The 21,876-nt window shown below is 49.5% G+C and overlaps 2 protein-coding genes across 4 annotated transcripts in view; one reads left to right on the top strand and one right to left on the bottom strand.

Moving 5' to 3' along the window:
- Positions 1–11,501, top strand: part of VWA2 (von Willebrand factor A domain containing 2) — a 45,687-nt gene extending 34,186 nt beyond the window's left edge. The window contains exons 10-14 of the mRNA XM_005900290.3: positions 115–222; positions 1,183–1,755; positions 5,484–6,035; positions 6,766–6,891; positions 8,229–11,501. Of these exons, the coding sequence (XP_005900352.2) occupies positions 115–222; positions 1,183–1,755; positions 5,484–6,035; positions 6,766–6,891; positions 8,229–8,347 (1,478 nt within the window). The 3' untranslated portion in view covers positions 8,348–11,501. The remainder of the gene's footprint in view (positions 1–114; positions 223–1,182; positions 1,756–5,483; positions 6,036–6,765; positions 6,892–8,228) is intronic.
- Positions 11,502–11,865: 364 nt separating this feature from the next.
- Positions 11,866–21,876, bottom strand: part of AFAP1L2 (actin filament associated protein 1 like 2) — a 141,971-nt gene continuing 131,960 nt past the window's right edge. For all 3 annotated transcript variants that reach the window (XM_070364043.1, XM_070364041.1, XM_070364042.1), the window contains 8 exons: positions 19,914–20,059; positions 18,507–18,618; positions 16,297–16,536; positions 16,035–16,206; positions 15,367–15,522; positions 13,477–13,670; positions 13,261–13,383; positions 11,866–12,401 (listed from right to left, as the gene is read on the bottom strand). In XM_070364043.1, the coding sequence (XP_070220144.1) occupies positions 12,375–12,401; positions 13,261–13,383; positions 13,477–13,670; positions 15,367–15,522; positions 16,035–16,206; positions 16,297–16,536; positions 18,507–18,618; positions 19,914–20,059 (1,170 nt within the window). In that variant the 3' untranslated portion in view covers positions 11,866–12,374. The remainder of the gene's footprint in view (positions 12,402–13,260; positions 13,384–13,476; positions 13,671–15,366; positions 15,523–16,034; positions 16,207–16,296; positions 16,537–18,506; positions 18,619–19,913; positions 20,060–21,876) is intronic.

The following is a 21,876-nucleotide window of genomic DNA, read 5'->3' as shown; positions in this document are numbered from 1 at the left end:
TTTCCTAGTGCATCCCAGGAAAGGAAGGGGCTGGGCCCTGGTGGGGCAGGGTGGCCAAAGCCCTTCCATCTCTGGGCAGATGTGCCAGGCTGTTAACAGGCATCTCTCTGGTAGGCCCCTGTGATTCACAGCCCTGCCAGAATGGAGGCACGTGTGTTCCAGAAGGACCAGACAGGTACCACTGCCTCTGCCCACCAGCCTTTGGAGGGGAAGCCAACTGCGGTACGTGTGCCTGGGACTTCCCAGACTTCAGTTATTGGAGGGCAGTGGAGTCCGGGCTCCTGCTCTTTGTCTGCAACCCTGTTAGCCACTAGGTAGGAACTGGCCCAGGAGTTAGTGCATTTGAAGTACACCACTGAGCTTATGTCTCAGATGATAACCCTGAGGGCTCCAGGGTATAACTTGGGTGGGGGGGTTGGGTAGGACACGGCCCCTAGCTTCTTAGCTTTAGAATGGCCACCGCTTGATCTGTGGGCATCAGGGAGCCCAGCTGTAGGCTGGAGCCAGCCCATCAGGTTCATGCTTCTGGGCAGTGTCCCATCTCCCCTCTTCCAGAAGAGGAATGAGAAGCCTTGACCTGTCTTGATTTTAAAACTGTGAAGATTATAATTGACTTTACTGCCCTGTGGTTATGGAGTTTGCAATAACATTCTGTACATAAAGTGCTCAACACAGTGCTTGACACAGAGTATGGGACTTGTTAAATAATAACTTTTTAAAAACTGTCATGCTAGGTCAATTGGAGACTTATTTGGGAAAAAGTATGTCTTGATTCCCCTACCTCACAAGTTATACAAAAATCAATTCCAGATGGATCGTTGATTTAACTGTAGAGAGCAAAGCTGTGAAGCTTCTGGAAGAAAACATAAGGAGCCTACTGTCATGATTTGGGGGTAGACAAAGATTTCTCCAACAGGACACAGGAAGTACTAACCATAGTGGGGGAAGAGTATAGATTCTATTTTTCTCTTGAAAAAGAGGTGAGAGCAAGACCCTGGGTGGGAACCGGGGAGCCCTGTCTAATTCGGTGATGGGCTCTGGTCACTAGCCTTTGGAGCCTCAGTGTCATGACCCCATCCCTCTCCTAGGAGGTGGGTGGCTCAGCCCCACGTGGGGTTGGGCATCCCAGGTGGGACGGTGGTCTGCATGCTCCCCAGGGTGACGGCAGCTGTGTCCCGGCAGCTCTGAATCTGAGCCTGGAGTGCAGAGTGGACGTCCTGTTCCTGCTGGCCAGCTCAGCAGACACCACCCTGGAGGGCTTCCAGCGGGCCAAGGCCTTCGTGAAGCGGTTTGTGCGGGCAGCGCTGACCCGAGACTCCCAAGCGCGCGTGGGTGTGGCCCTCTACGGCGCGAAGCTGACCGTGGCTGTGCCAGTGGGCGAGTATCAGGATGTGCCAGACCTGATTCGGAGCCTCGACGGTCTGCCCTTCGACGGTGGCGCCACTCTGACGGGCCGGGCCCTACAGCAGGTGGCAGAGCGCGGCTTCGGGAGTGCCCCCAGGACAGGCCTGGACCAGCCTCGACGGGCGGTGGTCCTGATGACCGAGGCGCGCTCCCAGGATGAGGTGGCCGGCCCGGCGGGCTTCGTGAGGGCCCGGCAGCTGCTCCTGCTGGGTGTGGGCAGCGAGGACGTGCGGGCGGAACTGGAGATGATCACTGGCGGCCCGGAGCGCGTGCTGACCTACACCAGCCCACAGGACCTATTCGACCAAATCCCAAAACTTCAGGGCAAGCTGTGCAGCCAGCCACGCCCAGGTAGGGACCATCCCCACACCCGTGCCAGCTGCGGGACAGCCGGCCAGTGGTAGAACCTTCCACATTTTGGTAGGGATTTAACCAGGGCCTCTGATGCAGGCTGGAGCCACAGCCCCACTTTATTTTTTTCATAAACTAGCCTTGTGATGAGTAACTTCTCAGTTTTGTTGTTGTTTAGTCGCTAAGTCATGTCTGACTCTTTGCAACCCTGTGGATCCTCTGTCCTCCACTGTCTCCCAGAGTTTGCTCAAATTCATGTCCCCTGAGTTGTGATGCTGTCTAATCTTCTCATTTTTCTGGTCACCACAATCTGGCAAATAGTAGCACCTCCTGAGGGGCTTTTATGAGGATTACTTAGGGCGAGCAAGATGCACACTAGTGCAGAGTAAGCTCAGAGTGTGCACTCAGAATTGCAGGCATTGCTGTTTATTAATTTTTATTGTTATAGTTAATAAGGAGCTCTGAATCTACTAAGTGTAACTCTAGAACAGCAGCTTCCCAGTTTCTTTTTGGCAAGAAAGAAATGCATTCCCAGTACACACATGTGCCTGTACAAGCATAAACGTCTAGAACAAGCCAAGCCTTTCCTGAAATGCTACTTGTCATTTCTACCTGAGATGCGTTCTGACATCATTCTGTTCTATGACCCATGTTGATTTCCATGACCTGCCACTAGAGGGTGCCCTGGAGAACAGAACCTGGGAGTAGATATCCCCATCAGGGGTGCGGGCCTGGCCCATGGTCAGCGACAGGAGTAGGTGAAACACACCCTCCATAGGGCTCCGGACTTCTCTAAAGAAGCTGCGTGTGGATTTCAGCTCCTCAGCCCCAGGTGTCACTCTCACCAATGGTGAGACATTCCCTCCTGCTGGGGGAAGGACAGGACTCTGCCTGCCCACCTCCACTGTGCCCCTCCAGTCTTATCTTCCCTTGGCAGCCAGAGGATTTTTTAAAAAATAGTTTTAGATTCACAGAAAAACTGTGACAATGGTCGAGTTCACTTGTGTTCCATCCCCAGTGTCCCTCTTGTAAGATGTTAACCAGGTACAGTTATCACAATTAATGAACCAACATTGATGTTGTTCAGTCGCTCAGTTGTGTCTGATCCTTTGCAACCTCATGGACTCTAGCACGCCAGGCTTCCCTGTCCTTCACCATCTCCTGGAGTTTGCTCAGTCTCATGTCCACTGAGTCAGTGATGCCTTCCAACCATCTCATCCTCTGTTGCCCCCTTCTCCTCCTGCCTTCAATCTTTCCCAGCATCCATGTCTTTTCTAATGAGTTGGCTCTTGCCATCAGGTGGCCAAAGTATTGGAACTTCAACTTCATCAGTCCTTCCAATGACTATTCAGGACTGATTTTCTTTAGGATTGATTGGTTTGATCACCTTGCTGTCCAAGGGACTCTCAAGAGTCTTCTCCAGCACTGCAATTCAAAAGCATCAAGTCTTTGGTGCTCAGCCTTCTTTATGGTCCAACTCACACAAAACTGTAGCTTTGACTATCTGGACCTTTGTCAGCAAAGTGATATCTCTGCTTTTTAATATGATGTCTGGATATGTCATAGCTTTCCTTCCAAGGAGCATCTTTTAATTTCATGGCTGCAGTCACTTGTCTGCTGGAGCCCAAGAAAATAAAATCTGTCACTGTTTCCACTTTCCCCCTTCTATTTGCCATGAAGTGATGGGGCTGAGTGCCATGATCTTAGGTTTTTTGAGTTTTAAGGCAGCTTTTTCACTCTCCTCTTTCACCCTCATCAAGAGGCTCTTTAGTTGCTCTTTGCTTTCTGCCATTAGGGTGGTATCAGAATATATGAGGTTGTTGCTGTTTCTCCCAGTAATTTCAGTTTGTAATTCATCCAGCCTGGCATTTCTCTTGATGTACTCTAGTAGCCTATAGGTTAAATAAGCAGGGTGACAATATATAGCTTTGATGTACTCCTTTCCCAATTTGGAACCAGTCAGTTGTTCCATGTCTGGTTCTAACTGTTGCTTCTTGACCTGCATACAGGTTTCTTAGCAGGCAGGTAGAGTGGTCTGGTATTCCCATCTCTTTAAGAATTTCCCACAGTTTGTTGTGATCCACATAGTCAAAGGCTTTAGTGTAGTCAATGAAACAGATGTTTTTCTGGAATTTCCTAGCTTTCTCTATGATCCAGTGAATGTTGGCAATTTGATCTCTGGTTCCTCTGCCTTTTCTAAACCCATCTTGTACATCTGTAAGTTCTCGGTTCAGGTACTGCTGAAGACTAGCCTGAAGGATTTTGAGTATTACCTTGCTAGCATGCAAAATGAGTGCAGTTGTACAGTTGTTTGAACATTCTTTGCATTGCCTTTCTTTGGGATTGGAATGAAAACTGACCTTTTCCAGTACTGTGGCCACTGAGTTTTCCAAATTTGCTGCTATACTGAGTGCAGCACTTTAACAGCATCATCTTTTAGGATTTGAAATAGCTCAGCTGGAATTCCATCACTTCCACTAGCTTTATTGGTAGTACTGCTTCCTAAGGCCCATTTTACTTCACACACCAAGATGTCTGGCTCTAGGTGAGTACCCACACCATCGTGGTTATCCAGGTCATTAAGACCTTTTTTGTATAGTTTTTCTGTGTATTCTTGCCACCTCTTAATCTCTTTGCTTCTGTTAGCTCCTTGCCATTTCTGTCCTTTATTGTGCCCATTTTTGCATGAAATGTTCCCTTGGTATCTCCAATATTCTTGGAAAGGTCTCTAGTCTTTCCCAGTCTATTGTTTATTTCTTTGCATTGTTCACTTAAGAAGGCCTTCTTATCTCTCTTTGCTATTCTCTACAACTCTGGATTCAGTTGGGTATATCTTTCCTTTTCTCCTTCACTTTTTGCTTCTTCTCTCAGCTGTTTGTAAAGCCTCCTCAGACAACTATTTTGCCTTCTTGCATTTCTTTTTCTTGGGGATGGTTTTGGTCACTGCCTCCTGTACAACGATACAAACCTCTGTGCATGGTTGGTCATTATTTATTACAGTCTGCACTTTATTCCAACTGCCTTAGTTGTTACCTCATGTCTTTTTTCTGTTCCAAGGATCCCATCCAGGATACATTTTACATTTAGTCTTCCTGTCTTCTTAGACTCCTCTTGGCTATGATGGTTTCTCAGACTCTTCTTATGCTAGAGTTGTTTTAAAAAACCAGTAAATCAGATCCTCTTACTGCATACTTTACTCCTGGTGGGCTACAGTCCATGGGGTCACAAGAATCGGACACAACTTAGCGACTAAACCACCCCTGCCATACAGTTCATGGCACCTGGGGTATAGATTGAGCCTCAGAGCCCCATGGCTTACAGACAGTAGTCGTTTATTCCTCTCCCATCACAGTTCAGAGGTAAGCAGCCTGGGCCGGCAGGATGGTTCAGCTGTCTGCTAACTCCAGGGCTGCTGTTTCTCAGACAGCAGGAAGAGGGCAGAGGGGAAGTGGAAGGCAAGCAGCTTGCTTTCGGGGACAGAACTTAGAAATTGCAGTTACTTTCCATTACATCCCATCGGATAGAACTATCACATGGCCGCACCCAGCTGCCAGCAGGGAGGTTAGGAGTATGGTCTAGCTGAGCCTTCGTGTGTCCTGCTTTTCTTCCAGGAGAGCGTGGAGGCCGGATGCTGCAGTGGAGACCAGCTGACCTGGGCTCTGATCACCCCAGAGCAGCAGCCCCCACCGCCCGGCTACCCCCTGAGGGCCGCTTTGCTTATTCTACAGGCTGCCAGGCCCAGTCGCTGGACCTGGTCTTCATGCTGGACGCCTCGGTCTCAGTGGGGCCCGAGAACTTCGCCCAGATGCAGAGCTTCGTGAGAAGCTGTGTCCTCTGGTTTGACGTGAACCCCGATGTGACGCAGATCGGTCTGGTGGTGTACGGCGGCCGCGTCCAGACAGCCTTCGGGCTGGACACCCACCTCAGCCGTGCTGCAGTGCTGCGGGCCCTGAGCCAGGCCCCCTACCTGGGAGGGGTGGGCTCAGCAGGCACGGCCTTGCTGCACATCTATGACAAGGTGATGACGGTCCAGGGCGGCGCCCGGCCTGGCGTCCCCAAGGCGGTGGTGGTGGTCACGGGTGGGAGTGGGGTAGAGGACGCGGCTGTCCCGGCCCAGAAGCTGAGGGACAACGGCGTCTCGGTCTTGGTGGTGGGTGTGGGGCCCGTCCTGAGGGAGGCACTGCGGAGGCTTGCGGGTCCCCGTGACGCCCTGATCCACGCAGCAGCCTATGTAGACCTGAGTCACCACCAGGATGCACTCATCGAGTGGATATGTAGAGGTGAGTGGGGGAATCTGCAACTTTGGGGTTGCCTCCAAAGGGCGGACCTCAGCCAGAGCCTTCATGGACATCCCTATGGGGACAGCAGCTCCTCCCAACTACCGGGGACTTTCCATGTGCCGGGCTCTGTGCTAAATCCCATAGTCACATGGAACCCTGCAGGAGGCACACACAACTGTCCCCATTTAAGATGCAGAGAATTTTAGACAAGCATCTCTCCCCAGACTTAATGTATGCACCCCACCTAAAAAGAAGAGATTTGTTAGGATATCCACTAAGACCCCAGGATGGCACTGACCTTGCTAGGAACAGACACAGCCAGGCTAGCCTGACTTCAAGCCTCCTTTTACTAGGAACATTCTCTGCACCTTTTTAAAAGCCTGTGGCAGAGTAAACCCAGACAGGCGCTGGCCGCCTTTCATCTGTATTCGCGTTCTGCGGTGCCCGCTGGAGCCCGCTAAAAAAAAATAAATAAATAAAAGCCTGTGGCCGTAATAATGATAGTAAGCACTGCTGTGTGCTCAGCCCATCTTAAAGAAAGCGGCTGCTTGCCTGCAGGCAAGCTGAATGGAGGCTGGGGCCCACCCGTGTGCTCACCTGTGGCTCAAGAGCCCACAGAGCCACTGTGACACCTGCTCTGGTGGCCTCACCTTTGTCCTGGGTGAGGGTAGGGTCCGCAGGGCTGACCCAGGCTGGGTCTGCTGACACGTCCTCCCGTCCTCCCTTGCAGAAGCCAAGCGGCCAGTTAACCTCTGCAAACCCAGCCCATGCATGAACGAGGGCATCTGTGTCCTGCGCAACGGGAGCTACCGCTGCGAGTGCCAGGGTGGCTGGGAGGGCCCCCACTGCAAGAACCGTGAGTGTGGCATCAGCTCCAATGTAGGGGCTGGGGTGGTGTTCTCAGTCCTCCTGTTCCCCAGGAGTGTACCAAAGGAGGCTCTAGGGCATCGATGGAAGGAGTCAGTCATTGGTTCATTCATACATGAAACATTCAGTGGGTGCCCCTACATCCCAGGTGCCATGCTGGGTGAGAGGAACAGAGCAGGAAACAAGACACGGAGACTCTCTGCCCTCCTGAGGGTTCTAGTCTAAGACACAACCAGTAAGAGCAGCATGTAGTGTATTAGATGGTGCTGAGCACCAAAGAATTGATGCTTTTGAACTGTGGCATCGGAGAAGGCTCTTCAGAGTCCCTTGGACTGCATGGAGATCCACCCAGGCCGTCCTAAAGGAAATCAATCCTGAATATTCATTGGAAGGACTGATGCTTAAGCTGAAGCTTCAATCCTTTGGCCATCTAACTTGAAGAACTGACTCCTTGGAAAAGACCCTGATGCTGGGAGAGATTGAAGACAGGAGGAGAAGGGAACGACAGAGGATGAGATGGTTGGATGGCATCACTGACTCGATGGACATGACTTTGAGTAAGCTCATTGTGTTGGTGATGGACAGGGAAGCCTGGTGTGCTGCAGTCCATGGGGTCGCAAAGAGTCAGACACAACTGAGCGACTGAACGGAACACACTCTGATGAAATTCTGGGGAGACTGTTAGGGAGGAGCACAGTGGACACAGAGTAACCGGAACACAGGCAGAGGATGTGGGCACAGGTTCGAGTGGGTGGGTGGATGGGGCAGTGGAAGTTGGTGGGAGTTCTTTTTTTGAGCGTCTCTATTTGCTCACCAGAGGGTGAGGGCACGGAGGAGGTGCTGGAGGTTTGAGGAGAGAAGAGAATTAGTAACCATCTAGGAGAGAAGGCGGAGAAGGCAATAGCACCCCACTCTAGTACTCTTGCCTGGAGAATCCCATGGACAGAGGAGCCTGGTGGGCTGAGGTCCATGGGGTTGCGAAGAGTCGGACACGACTAAAGCGACTTAGCAGCAGCAGCAGGAGAGAAGGAGGCTAGAGTAGACATAGAAAAACGATTGTTGCACAGCCTCCTAGGCCCCCTGTGGCGGCTGCTTCTCATGAATTTAAAGGTAGAAAAGCCAGCAGCAGCCAGTGGACGCTTCCCATTAGAGCCCTGCGTTTGCAGGCCCTGGCAGAGGTGGTTTTCCTAATACGGGGAGGGCTGTGAGGGGCACTTCCTGCTTGGCTTAGCCTAAGTGCAAGGCACAATGGGGCCCATAAGGTTGCTAGTTGGTTAAAGAAGAGGACTCAGACCCTCACGTCCTCAAAGTTCACTTCTTTCCTAGGGGCCTTGAGAGGAGATGCCCTCAAGGCACGTGGCTCCAGCCGAGAGCCTGCAGGAGGGCAGCCACCGCGCCCCTCCCGGCTGGGCCTACAGAGAAGGCCTGGGCCCCCTGGGCGCTGAAAGGGAGCCTGCCCTCAGCACAGCACCCTGTCTGTGGTCTCTGCCTCCAGCCCCGTCTGAACCCTCCTGCCCACTGTCCTGCCCCAGGGAGAAGAGAGGGCTCAGCTGCAGACAGAGCTGCCCAGGGACATGGTAGCAGCTGGTTGCCCCCCTCACAACCACACTGAGAACTCATCACATGTTTTGCTGACCTAATTGTGCACTGTGGAGCTGGTGCCGTCTGCTGCGTGTCCCCCGAGGAGCAGCAGAGGAACCTGGAGACTTCTGATGGCCTGTTTGAAGCTCACGTTACCCACGATGATGGCAAAACAGGACATTGCTGGGACAGTTACGCCTGAGAAGGCAGTGATGACAGACCCCTGACTCGACAGTGGCATTTCAAGATGGACGAAGGGTGGGCTTTTCAACACGCCTTTCCCCGAAGATGCTCCAGATGGATTCGTTTTTTAGTTTGAAGAGGGGCTTGAGCGGCATTTGTGACTTGTTCTGGTGACGGGATCCCTGTGTGGGACTTGGAAAGGCCTCAGACAGGAAGGAGACTGACCAGCTCTTTACCTGAGGGGGAGGGGCTGAGTATGCAGACAGCCCTGGATTTGAGGGGCCACCTAAGCTGACCAGCACTCCCTTCGAGAGGCTTCTTAGTGTTTACTTAGGAGGGTTCATTGTGGGGTGTTTCTTGAGTGCCTGTCTTACTCTCCCTTTGGGGGTCAAAAAGGAGCAGAATTCTTAAACTCAGTCCATGTAGAACAAAGAGATTTGAAGGGGTTGGTTTTTTTAGATAGAGATCTTATGCTGCCTTGGTTTTAGTTTTGTTTTTCATACCTGGTTTTAAAAGGAATATTTCAAGAAGTGACGTTGGTTGTGTTTATTTAACAGGAGCATTTGTCCCTAAATGGCAAAAAGGCTTAGATAGCATATTCTCCGGCGAACTGGATATTTGCTTATCCCACAGTCCTTAACAAATCAATTCTCTGCCCAGGTGGTCGAGTTGGGAGTTGGTTTTCAGTAGAAGCCTCTGCAGAGCTCTGATTTAAATCCAGACACTTTATCATAGTTTTTATTTCTAATGTAAATACCTTTAATGTGATGTTTTATGGGCATTCACGGCTACTTTGATTTAAATACTGCTTAGCTTTAAGAACTTCAGGATTTCTGGTGCAAAGAAAAGTACTTGGAAGGTCATCACCGTGGTTTTATTAGATGTTAAAAACAAGTCCAGTGTGCCAAGCCCTGTGCATGACAGTCATTTCCATTCAAGGGCTATTTCCATTCCAGTCGTCGCCTTCTGCCAAGGCAAAAGCAATATCAGAGCAGAGTCACGTGCCCACCCGGTAGGTGCCGATAGCTGCTAGAGAATTCCATTGTCTTTTTACATTAACAGCAGTTTAATCATTTCATAATATAGGTTCTTTGTCTGGCTCAGGGTTGATATTTGGATGTCCCATTTGAACTGGACTTAAAAACCGCACAAAACTGGGCCCTGGGCCTAGCCTACATATTAAAGACCTTACTGTTGCTATTTTTAGGTTTCAGCCCTTGGGGGGAAAAAAATTTAACCTTTTCTAGCGAAGGTGCCACTGGAGTTTAACCCTTTCTGGGTTCTAGTATCGGAAGAGGGAATTCCTGACACGATAACCTTAAGTGATCTTTTCCCAGCTAACCCTTTTTCTTTCTTTTTAAAGAAACTGGCTTTTATTTTAATTACGTAATATACAAATATGTTCTCCTTGTAAAAACTTAAACATTGCCGATAGATCATAAATCTTTTATTTTCTCCAAATGATCCTTATTCCAGCCAGCTGCTCTAGTTTTTGCTTTTCTAGAAAGACAGCATTTACAAGTAATGACAGTTTTGTCTCTCCTTTTGAAATTTTACACTACTTTTTCTTGTCATTTTGCATTTGTCTAGGACCTCCAGAATGATGATTTAACAAGTAGTGGAACGTAGCTGGTTTTTGACTTGAAAGGATGTTTCTGTCATTGCTACTCTCTGTGCATTACTTGATAAGGAACGCTTGCTTCTATTCCTGGATTAGAGTGTTTATCAGGAGTCCTGAGATTTGTGGTTTGCTTTGCTGCTCCCTGTGAGATGTTTTTTCACATTGGACTCGTTAAGATGATGAAATGTCTATCTGTATTTTTCACTTGTTGAACCACCTTTGATTTCGTGGATAAATGCTATTTGGTTGCAACGTCTGGTTCTTTAAACACTGCTGAATTCCACTTGCCAGTATTTTACAGTTTTTTTTCAATTTATGTTCAAAAATGAGATTGTCTTTTATAATATATTGGAATGTTTTTCTGTGTTGGAATTTTGGTATCAGAGCTGTGCTCTCTCAAATGAAAACTATTAATATATAGTCCTCAAACTTTCAAGCTGCTATATTCATAGTATTTTCTTGTAATTCAAAAGGACTGTCAGTATCGGTACTTGAGGCCTCTTTTTTCAGTTCTGCCATTTACTATTGCTGTAGGCTGTCTTTTTAATGAGTCAGAAATTTGGTTTTGTCATTTTTAATTATTACTACTAAGGCAACATTTCAAGTATTGATATGATTTTTACTCCCCTAAGAATTATCTAGGAGTGTGTTTAAACGTATTGATTTTCAGTCATTTTTATATATGATCAGTTTCTAAAGATGTTTCCCAAGTCTTAATTATAATTATAAAATCTTTCGGCCTTACCTCTGCTACTTGATGTAAGGAGGCTTAAAGTCTCCTGCTAGGATCCCACCTTGTAATTCTATGTTTTGACTCACAGAGTTTGAAGTTCAGTGTATAAATATCCACGTTTCCCCCTTGAAGTAGAAGTCTACCAGGCCTTGCCACGTCATCCCATGAAATACAAGAAAACCCAAAATACAATGAACATTTTATTAAAAAAATCTAACTCACCACTTGGGACACCAAGTGTTAATGACAAAGGAAATAAATGCCCTGGGAATAGAAAGACAAGGCAGACTCGAAGGCCCTTTAGTTCCCAGGAACCAGTGTTAAAGAACGCTGATTCAGAACCCCCAGAAGTGAGGCAGAGATGATAGATGAAATGTTTTAACCTGTGTTAACAATGCCATTGGGAGAGAAACAGGCAACACAAACAAGAGCACTGTTGATTTTAAGAAAAGAGACCACCTGAAACAAAATTTGCCCCCTTTTTTCTTCTTGGAAAGGGCCTGGACATCAAGCACAACTTCAAAAAACAGGGACTAAGAGAGCACTGTATTAAATAACTCTTCTCTTAAAAATGGCCTTTCCATGGGACTGAATCTGTAAACACAGGGTAATCTTGTTTCTATGGTAATGTAAAAAGTCAGTTAAATCTCAAAAGACACTTTTCACTGTTCTAAATTACAGGATTTTAAACATTTTCCCCCCCTATATAATACAGCATCATTTAAAATTTTTATTTAAAAGCAATTGGTTCAGGCCCACTTTAGCCTGAAAAAAGTCCTTAATTTACCAGGAACAGTGCCTCAGTTTGGTCCCAAATATTTTCCCAATTACCATTTCTTTAAAAAAAAAAAAAAAAAACCATTGATGGTTTTTACACAGTTGAAGACAAGGACGGTTTAACCCCTGACACTGCTTAAGTATCAGATAGGAGATGACGGTCAGGAGTTGAGATATACTCTCACCAAGGCCCTGTGATCAGTGAGACAAGGCCCTGCTACCTCGATTTCTCCTCCACCAAGGCCTCCACATCAGAAACTTTTCATTTAAAAAGTCTGATAAAACAACTGATGAAAATTTCAAGGAAGAAACACAGAATACCCCTAACTACAGCAATGTCCTATTTACAACCAATAGACTTGGGTCTCCAAGAGTCTTGTATTATTTCCTTTGGCCCTGCACAGGGACAGAGCCTCCTCTTAGCCGAAGTATTCCATTCACAGAACCCCAGTTCTTCCTTTTTCTTGTAAACAGACTCACCCTTTTACAGAGTTGCTGCTTTAACGAAGACTGTTACGAAGCAGGATTGTCACCAAGGTCCATATTGACAGGAGAGTCTTTAGATGAAGTTCGTTTCCTAACTTGCTCCTTTCTTCTCCCATTCCTAGGGTACCATTCAAACACCAGCATCCCGCCCCCCAAGAGAAGAAAGTTAGTTATCCTCCGCAGCCAACCTACATATTCATAGAAGAAGCTAGGAAGAGAGACAGCAATTAAGGTTCAACCCCCGTGTGTTCCCTGTTGCTTGGAGCCCCTGTTCAGAGATTTTGAGGCCATGGAGCAAGACAGAGGCTGAGTGACGTCTGCCTCGGTGCTCATGTGCTTACATGGATTTAATACACAGTCACTGGTACAGGTGTCTTACAATACTCCCAGCAGGTAATAAGCAGGACAGCAATGAGAGCTGCCTGTGGTAAGGAGCAGCATTTGCCAAAAACACAGGCAGCTCTAGGCATGCTCTTTACTGTACAAATGAGTCAAGGGTTCATAACGCTCCTCATCCAGCCCCCAGGGATAAATCTGCTCTCGTTTACCCCTCACCGCCAGTTGCCTGGGTGGCTTCCGGCAAACCCATCACCCATCTGAATCTGCGGCTTTTGTTTTCCTGACAGACGCCCTTCAGAATCACTGAGGTTCTTTTTAAATTGGAAAACTCTCCAGCCCCTCTCTGTCTCTGAGCTGCTCCTCTCCCCCCACCCCCACGGAATCTACTGATAATCACGCGTGGGCAGCGCAGAGCATTTGCACGCCCTCAAGTGGACTTGCAAGGACACAGAACCAAGCAAGCACCTTTCTGGTCGGTCAAGGCCAAAGACACAGCCAAGTCCCAGCCTCCCGCCTCTTCCCTCAGAGCCTATGCTCAGAGGAGGAAAGTGCCACCTGGGTCAGACGGGTGCCCCGCCACCCTGGTGACAGTTCTGTCCTCCAGGGGGCCCTGAAAGAGCACAGGAGTGACCGCTTACCTTGGCTTTCTGGAGGACGGTGCCTTTGCCCGTGACCATGACCGACAGAGGCCTGTTCTTGAGCGCAGTTGCGGAGTTGACCGGGGTACAGTCGGGGGCAGGAGTCGGGGTGGCCGCTTTGGGCTGTGGGGTCAGAGGAGAGCGAGGGCTGAGTGAAGGGCGGGGAGGCATGGCTCATCCCGTGCTTGGCCCACGGGGACGGGGCACCGGACTCACCCGGGGGCTCACGCTCTCCAGGTGGGTGGTGTCCACAGTGGTGCCCAGTGTCACGGGCCCGGCCTCCGCCTTCCTCAGGCTGTCCTTCACCTCCACAATGCTGAGCTCCAGGTCCACACGCCTGCGCTCCTCCACCCTGCACTCCTCGTCCACCTCCCTCAGCTTCTGCTCCAGGCTGGCCGCCGCCCCCTTGTCTGCAGAGAGAAGTGAACAGCCTTTCAGCCAGAAGTCACGCCAGGGGCAGGATGGATTCACACACACACACCATGCCGAAACACGACCCCCGAGGGGCTGTGGACCACTGCTCTGGCTCTGACCCTTAGAGCGGGGACAGGCCTCTCGATGGGTGGCAGACAGCCTCCAAGTCCAGGAGCCCAGGTCCTGTGTCTCCATTCTGCAAAGGCTGGGGAGGCCCGGGCCGCAGAGCTCCGCCTTCACAAGAGGGCCTGAATCTGAGGCCTAACGTCCCTCCTGGTAGGTGCTTAGGGACTCTTGTTGTTTCAATACCTGCCATGGTGACAGCAACCTCAAAGGGAGAAAGAAGCTTCACTGGTGACCTCTGGAGGATGGTTGGGCTGTTTCAACTTGCCCCACATGGTTCCCTCAATCCTCCTGGCACGTGCTGCTTCCCTGGGCCTAATGGAGCCATGGTCCTCAACCCTGCCTCATTCTCAGCCCTGTCTTACCCTCCCCTCTTCACCCTGGTGTTCTCAGGCTGTTCCTGTAGCACCAAGAAATGATGATTCAACCAAGAGTCCATGCTAGGAGCTCACTGCAGAGGAAAGGATGGTACCACTTGTTCAGTATGGAATCCTGAGCACCGAGTGACTGCCCGTGAGTATGGGCGATGGAAATGTTCTCAAGCTGACTCTGGTGATGGCTGCACAACTCTGTGAATATACTGGAAACCATGTGCAAATGGGTCATCGTATGGTCTATGAATTCTTATCAATGAAGATGTAATCTTTTTTAAAAAGTGGGTCACATCATGCCCCTCTTACCTTTCTTCTACCAATCATGTTTATAAGATTCTCGGGGATCAACTGCTTATGTTGGTTAGTGCGCGTCTAATGGGCTTCACTGATAGCTCAATTGGTAAAGAATCCACCTGCAATGCAGGAGACCCCGGTTCGCTTCCTGGTCAGAAAGATCTGCTGGAGAAGGGACAGGCTACCCACTCCAATATTCTTGTGCTTCCCTTGTGTCTCAGCTGGTAAAGAATCCGCCTGCAATGCGGGAGACCTGGGTTTGATTCCTGGGGTGGAAAGATCCCCTGGAGAAGGGAAAGACTACCCACTCCAGTATTCTGGCCTGGAGAATTCCATGGGCTGTATAGTCCATGGGGTCACAAAGAATCGGACATGACTGAGCGACTTTCACTTTCACAGCTTAAATATTAAGTGTACACGGAGTTACTCTCTGAAAATGAAGTCAAATGCTGCTGAAAGGTCTTACGAGGGACAAGCTGCTAGGAAAAAGCTAAAGGATGATATGAGGATGACTTGGAAAATAATCTACAAGGATGCAGATTTCTTTAAAATGAACACAGATTTAAGGCACTTGTAAAGAGACGGCCAGTTGAAGCATTAGAGGTGTGGCTAATGCGGGAACCATGACCCAGGGCTCCCGTCAGCCAGCCCAGAGGGCAGGGAGAGACCTTGGCATTGCTGCAGAAGATGGGCCAAGAAACAGACATTTGTCTTAAATGAAATGACACATTTCAGGTCTAGACACATAATTTTTAGAGATTTCCTTCTTTTTCAACTATGTCCTGATATAGGACAGTGACCTTTCAGAAAGGCTAGAAGGGGAGGACTTTGCGGGGAGCACCCACCTGTGCCAAAGGTTGAGGGGGCTGCAGGCATGTGCTCAGACAGGAGGGGTGCATACCTGTACACTTTAACAGGGTCTCTTTCAGCTCCCGTTTCTCCCTCCGGAGCTGAGCCAGGTGCCCTCGGATCTCTTCCTTCTTCTTCTCAAGCCTCTCTTTTTCCTCCGTGTACCGCTTCACCTCGGCTTCTGTCCGGTTCTTGCCAAGTTTGATCTCTGTAGACCCAGAGGGAGGGGAACCCCCTGCGTCAGTCAGGCTGGCCCCTGAGGGCAGTCCCACCCCTCTCTACAGGCTCAGGCAGAACCCAGCACTCTGGAAGTAGGTTAGAGGTGGATGCCAGACCAGCCTAGCAGGGACAGAAAAGGAAACTGAGCCTACCCCTTCTTTGCTATGAGACATTGGGCAAGTCCTCCAACTCTCTGGGCCTTTCTTTCCTCATCTGAAAGGGAGGCAGTCAGACTAACCTCTCCAAGTAAAAGTGTTAGTCACTCAGTCGTGTCCAACTCTTTGCACCCCTGTGAACTATATCCCACCAGGCTCCTCTGTCCATGGAATTCTCCAGGCAAAAATACTGGAGTGGGTTGCCATTTCCTATTCCAGGGGATCTTCCCAACCCAGGGATTGAACCCGAGTCTCCTGCATTGCAGGCAGACTCTTTACCATGTGAGCCACCAGGGAAGCCCCCAAGCCCTTTCCAAAACCTTCAACTCTTATCTAGCACAGGCACCTGGACTGGCTGCCTTCAGCCTGTCCTTCACAGGTGGGCTGGACCCGGCCGGGGTGACAGCCACCGTGTCAGGGCAGCTTGGGGAAGGGGAGGTCTTCTGCTGTCCAGCCTGGAGCTTGACCTCTGTGCCTCCCAGGGAGGGCTCCTCAGGTTCCTGACTCTCCTGCTGCATCTGGGTGGGGAGAAAGCAGATAGAATTCAGCCGGCCAAGGGGCCCCCCAAGAAGGTAAGGCTAGCTCACTCACTGCGGGAGCCCCTGTACCTGCAACTCGGGGTTCTCTGGAGACTTTATGAGGGGCTCATCAGGGGCGGGGTCCAAGTCTTCAGGGAGAGGGAGAGTCTCGGCCGGAGGGTCCTGGTGGGGCGGCGTGGGTGAAGGGGCCCGGGCACCGCTGTCACCGTGTAGGAAGGACTTGATGGGCGTGAGGTCCAGGTACACACGGTCAGGGTCAGGCTCACCCGGAGCATCTGTTGCAGGGGTGGCTTCCTCGGGGGCTTCCCCCTGCATGGGGAAGAATCAGGGGGCTTTCTCCACTGCCTTGGGTCCTTGAGCCCTAGAGGGGACGCCAGCCCTGCTGCATAGCTCCTGTCCCTTCCCTGTGCCCAAGTTCACCAGACCTCCTTCCCAAGGAGCCTCCTGAAGAGCTGGAGTTAGAAGGCCCAGGCTCATCTCCTGGGTAGGCCATTCAAGAGGTGGGAGACCCAGGCCACAGTGCTTCATCTCCCTGACTTGACTTCCTCATCTGGAGAGAAGAGGCTAGGAGTCCCTCCCTCTCAGGTGGCTGGGATGAAGTGAGATCGCCCACAGATGCCCTTAGCACAGAGGTCCATGCCCCGTGACCAGAGCCAGCTGTCAGGGTGATGAATCCACCTCCGCCACCAATCTGAGCCTCAAAGGCTAATAGTGTCTGGACAGCTAATGTCTAAGTAACAATATTTCAGTATTTCCTCATACCACAGTTGAGAAATAATCTCAAAACGAATTAAAGACCTCAGTGTAAGACCTAAAACATAAAACTCCTAGAAGAGAACATTGAACACTCTGACAGAAATCATGCAATATTTTGGGGGGTATGTCTAATAAAGCAAAGAAATAAAAGCAAAAATAAGCAGGACCTAGTTAAAAATTGTTGCTCAGCAAAGGAAACCATCAACAAGATAAAAAAGACAATATATGGCATGTGAGAAAATATTTTCAAATGATATGACCCACAAGGGGTTAATATCCAAAATATATAAATAGCTCATATATCTCTATATAAAAAAAAAAAGCCACCCCATTAAAAAATGGGTGGAAGACCAGAATAGACATTTTTTCCAAAGCAGACAGACAGATGGCCAACAGACAACATGAAAACATGCTCGGCATCACTAATTATTAGAGAAATGCAACAGAAACAAAACGAGAAACTACCTCACACCTATCAGAATGGCTGTCTTCAAAAAGCCTACCAATAACAAGTGTTGACAAGGATGTGGATAAAAAGGAAAGCCTGTTCACTGATGGTGGGAATGTAAAGTGGTGCGGCCACTATGGATAACAGTCAAGAGGTGCCTCAAAACATTCAAAATGGAACTACCGTATGACCCAGCAATTCCGTACCATGGAAAAAGCAAAACCACAAACTCGGAAAGATACATGCGCCTCAGAGCTCATAGCAGCACTGTTTACACCGGCGGAGGTGGAAGCAACCCTAGTGTCCATCCACAGACGCACGGATGAAGACGTAGGCATGCGTACACACACACACCATGGAACATTACTCAACCGTGAAAGACGATGGAAGTCTGCGGTTTACAGCGATGTGGATGGACCTAGAGAATATCATGCCCAGTGAAATAAACTCAGAGAAAGGCAAATACTGTGTGGTGTCACTTACGTGTGGAATCTGAAAAACAGGACAAATGAATCACATATAGCAAAACAGACGCACTGATACAGAAAGCAGCCCAGCGGTTACCCGTAGGAAGAGGGGAGGGGGAAGGGGCGAGAGAGGGGTATGTGGTTAACAGATACAAATCACTATGTATAAAATAGATGAGCAACAAGGATATATTGTATAGTATGGGGAATTATAGCCATTATTTTATAATAACTTCTACTGGCATATAATCTATAAAAATACTAACTGTGCTGTATATCTGAAACGAATATAATATTGCAAATCAACTATACTTCAGTTTCTTAGAAAAGGCCAATGATGTTGCTGTTCTCTATCCCAACACCTCACTGTCCACCCCAGCACTGATCAGAGTGGTTAACCAGCTTTTATCTGGATGAGTCCCCAGGCCAGGCAGATGGTAGCACCCCAGCAGATAAAAGAGAACCTCACTGCACCAAGTCACCCTCACTGCAGATGACATGGAGTCCATTCCTCTTGGGGACCATCTAACGACCTCTGGCATTGAGGCTTCAGGTCTTGGCAGAAGGGGATGGACAGCCCCAGGCTGCCACCTAGCCAGCATCCTTACCGCGGTTGTCAGCTCTGACACCTCCACGTCGTCGTACAGCAGCTCCTGGCGATCCTGGCTGGGCAGGCCGTCAATGTAAGTGTTCGGCTCCGAGAACTTTCTCTGCATCAGCCTGGAAGACATGGTGAGAGAGGATTCAGGATAGGGGTAGGGGTAAAAGCCACCAGTCTCAAAGGCTTCCAAACAATGAGAGGCGCAGTGAAATCCGCGGGCTGTGCAGGAGGCCTGGGGATGAGCCCTAATCTCCTTGTAAAATGAAATCATTTGTTTAGGGGTATCTCCTCCCTCTCTCCCCAGGGTCTTCTTACTAGAATTCCTGGTTCCAAATGTCTCTTCTTGAAAAATAATCTTCCCTTGCCCCATACCCCTCCTCTCTGACACAACTGAACGACTAAGCACAGTACAGCCGTCTTCTCACCCGGATTCCACCCTTTCAGGACCTCCTTCCAACAACAAAATCCTCTGTCATTTCATCTTCACAGTACACTTGGGCCAGCACAGACAGACACTTTCCCCATTGTGGCTCAGTTTGCTTCCACCCAAGGAGGAGGGAGATCAAACCAGTCACTCCTAAAGGAAATCAGTCCTGAATATTCATTGGAAGGACTGAAGCTGCAGCTCCAATACTTTGGCCACCTGATGGGAAGAGCTGACTCATTAGAAGAGCTGACTCATTTCCCCTGATGCTGGGAAAGATGGAAGGCAGGAGGAGAAGGGGCTGGCAGAGGATGAGATGGTTGGATGGCATCACTGTCTCAATGGACATGAGACTGAGCAAACTCCAGGAGACAGTGAAGAACCGGGAAGCCTGGGGTGCTGCAGTCCATGGGGTCACAAAGAGTTGGACACAACTGAGCAACTGAACAACAGCAATGCTGCCTCTACCCACCCCCCTCCCCAAGACCACTTCTTCCCGAGACCCAGTTTGCTCATCCAGGAGGCAGAAGTACCCCCTGTTGGCTTACACCAGTGTGTGCTGGGACTCAGTAAGGGAGCCATGCAGAAGTGCCGCCTCTTCAGCAAGGAAAGCGAAGGCCAGGAGAGGTGCCCACTCTGCCTTCAGGAGCTGCTGCTGCTGCTAAGTTGCTTCAGTCGTGTCTGACGGTGTGACCCCATAGATGGCAGCCCACCAGGCTCCCCCGTCCCTGGGATTCTCCAGGCAAGAACACTGGAGTGGGTTGAACAGCATCTAATTAGAGCCAGGGATGTGGTGGCTGTCCCCCGGGCCAGTGGCCTGGCTTGGCTCCTTGCTGGGCCTCCCTGAGGGCTGCTCCCTGGCCCTGGTCTTCCTGCTACTGGGGGAACAGGGCCCACCCAGAGTTCCCAGCTGCTCGAGGAACCATGAGAGGCCAGTCTAGGCCTTGATCTAGAAGCATGGCTAGGAGTGAGAGGTCCTCGGATACTCACAGCAGAGAGGTTTTGGCAGCGCTCACGATACAGGAAACTCTATCGGCATCCACATAGTCATAGGTGAATTCTTCCGGGTCTGTCTTGGAGCCCGACTCAGAGAGCAGGAGGCCTAGCCAGTGGCCCATTTCCTCGGAAGACTTGGCCTGGGAGGAAGCCGAGAGGGACGTGAGCAGGGCTGGAGCGTGCTGCCTGGCGCCCAGACCTCCTCACCTCTTCCCTGATGCCCACCCTGCTGGGCAAGGCCTCTGAGAGCCCTGAGGCCATGTTCCTCATTTTTGCTGGTATATTTCAGCCCCCAGGAACCCCAAATAATATTTCCTGCTACTAGTGATACCCTGGTGCCATCTCAATGATGCTGTGGGCATTTGTCCCCAGTATCACATGTAATATTTATAAAGATGTATTTCTAGAGGGCTTCCCCAATGGCTCAGCAGGTAAAGAATCTGCCTGCAATGTAGGAGACGCAGGAAGGAGACATGGGTTCGATCCCTGGGTCGGAAAGATCCCCTGGAGAATTGAACAGCAACTCACTCAAGAAATCCCATGGAGAGAGGAGCCTGGCAGGCTACAGTCCAAAGGATCGCAAAAAGTCGGATACGACTAAGTGACAAAGTACGCATGCCCCATCACATGTAATGTTTATAAGCATGTATTTCTAGAGGGCTAATGGACTAGGAAAGGACTGTTAAAATGTATGCATTTTAGGTTGACACCTCTATTTTATGAATTATCACATTTTAGTTTAAAACCCTAATGCATATATACAAGACTACCTGGATCCCTGCTAAGAAATAACAAAATTCAAATGTATTTTTGTTTATGGTTTTAACAATCAGACTGTCTTATACACCTTATGCCAGGTCAGCTACCTCTGACTAATCATGAACTAAATCCCAGTGAAGCCGGCGCCTAGTTTTCCCCAGGCGACAACACATTCTAATCAGACATGTACACTGAGTATTTTCTATTAAAATGCCAGCATGGTTTCTGGGCTTTATAATGAGAAAGAACTGGGAATCCCATAGATACTGCAGGTTTACTTTCATGAGGAAAAACAAACCACCATGCTGGCTTTACCAGCATGCCACAGCTCTGTGCTTGTGATGAGAAGGGCAGCTGAAAGTGCAGCTTGACATTTAGCTGGTTTCCTTTCCCCACTCATTTTCAAGGGGATTTTTCAATACAGCTTTTCACGGGCTGCCTCTAGTTCCTGCTGCCACCATCGCTGCCCTGGGCGATGAGTCTCATTTTATCCCTTCCTGTCCCCCTTCCTTCCACCCCCCACCCAGCAGCTGGAGGACACGTCTTGGAATCCAAATCTGAACACGACACCCTCCCTGGAAACCCTTCAGGGTCTTTGTTGTTCAGCCACTCAGTCGCGTCTGACTCTCTGTGACCCCATGGACTGCCGCACGCCAGGCTTCCCTGTCCTTCACCATCTCCCGGAGCTTGCGCAAACTTCATGTCCATCGAGTCGGTGATGCCATCCAACCATCTCGTCCTCTGTCATCCCCTTTTCCTCCTGCCTTCAATCTTTCCCAGCATCAGGGTCTTTCCCAATGAGTTGGCTCATTGATCAGGTGGCCAAAGTATTGGAGTTGCAGCTTAAGTCCTTCCAATGAATATTCAGGACTGATTCCCTTTAGGATGGACTGGATGGGTCTCCTTGCAGTCCAAGGGACTCTAAAGAGTCTTCTGCAATGCCACAATCCTAATGCATCACTTCTTCGGTGTTCAACTTTCTTTATGGTCCATCTCTCACATCCATGCATGACTAGCAGGTCTACCACTGCTCTTAAGATCTGCCCCTACTCCCTCCCACAGGCTTTCTCTACACAGCCCCCACCCGCCCAACATTCAAACTTTCATACATATTCACAGCTCCTGCCCCCTGCTCAGTGATTACTAAGTTGTCATTACTAGTCATTACTTAGTGATTACCAAGTCAGCAGGAGCTAGA

The sequence above is a fragment of the Bos mutus genome, chromosome 26, assembly GCF_027580195.1.
Source record: "Bos mutus isolate GX-2022 chromosome 26, NWIPB_WYAK_1.1, whole genome shotgun sequence".
NCBI classification, from domain to species: domain Eukaryota; kingdom Metazoa; phylum Chordata; class Mammalia; order Artiodactyla; family Bovidae; genus Bos; species Bos mutus.
The sequence above is the reverse complement of the archived record's forward strand: the minus strand, read 5'-3'. Positions and strand labels throughout refer to the sequence as shown.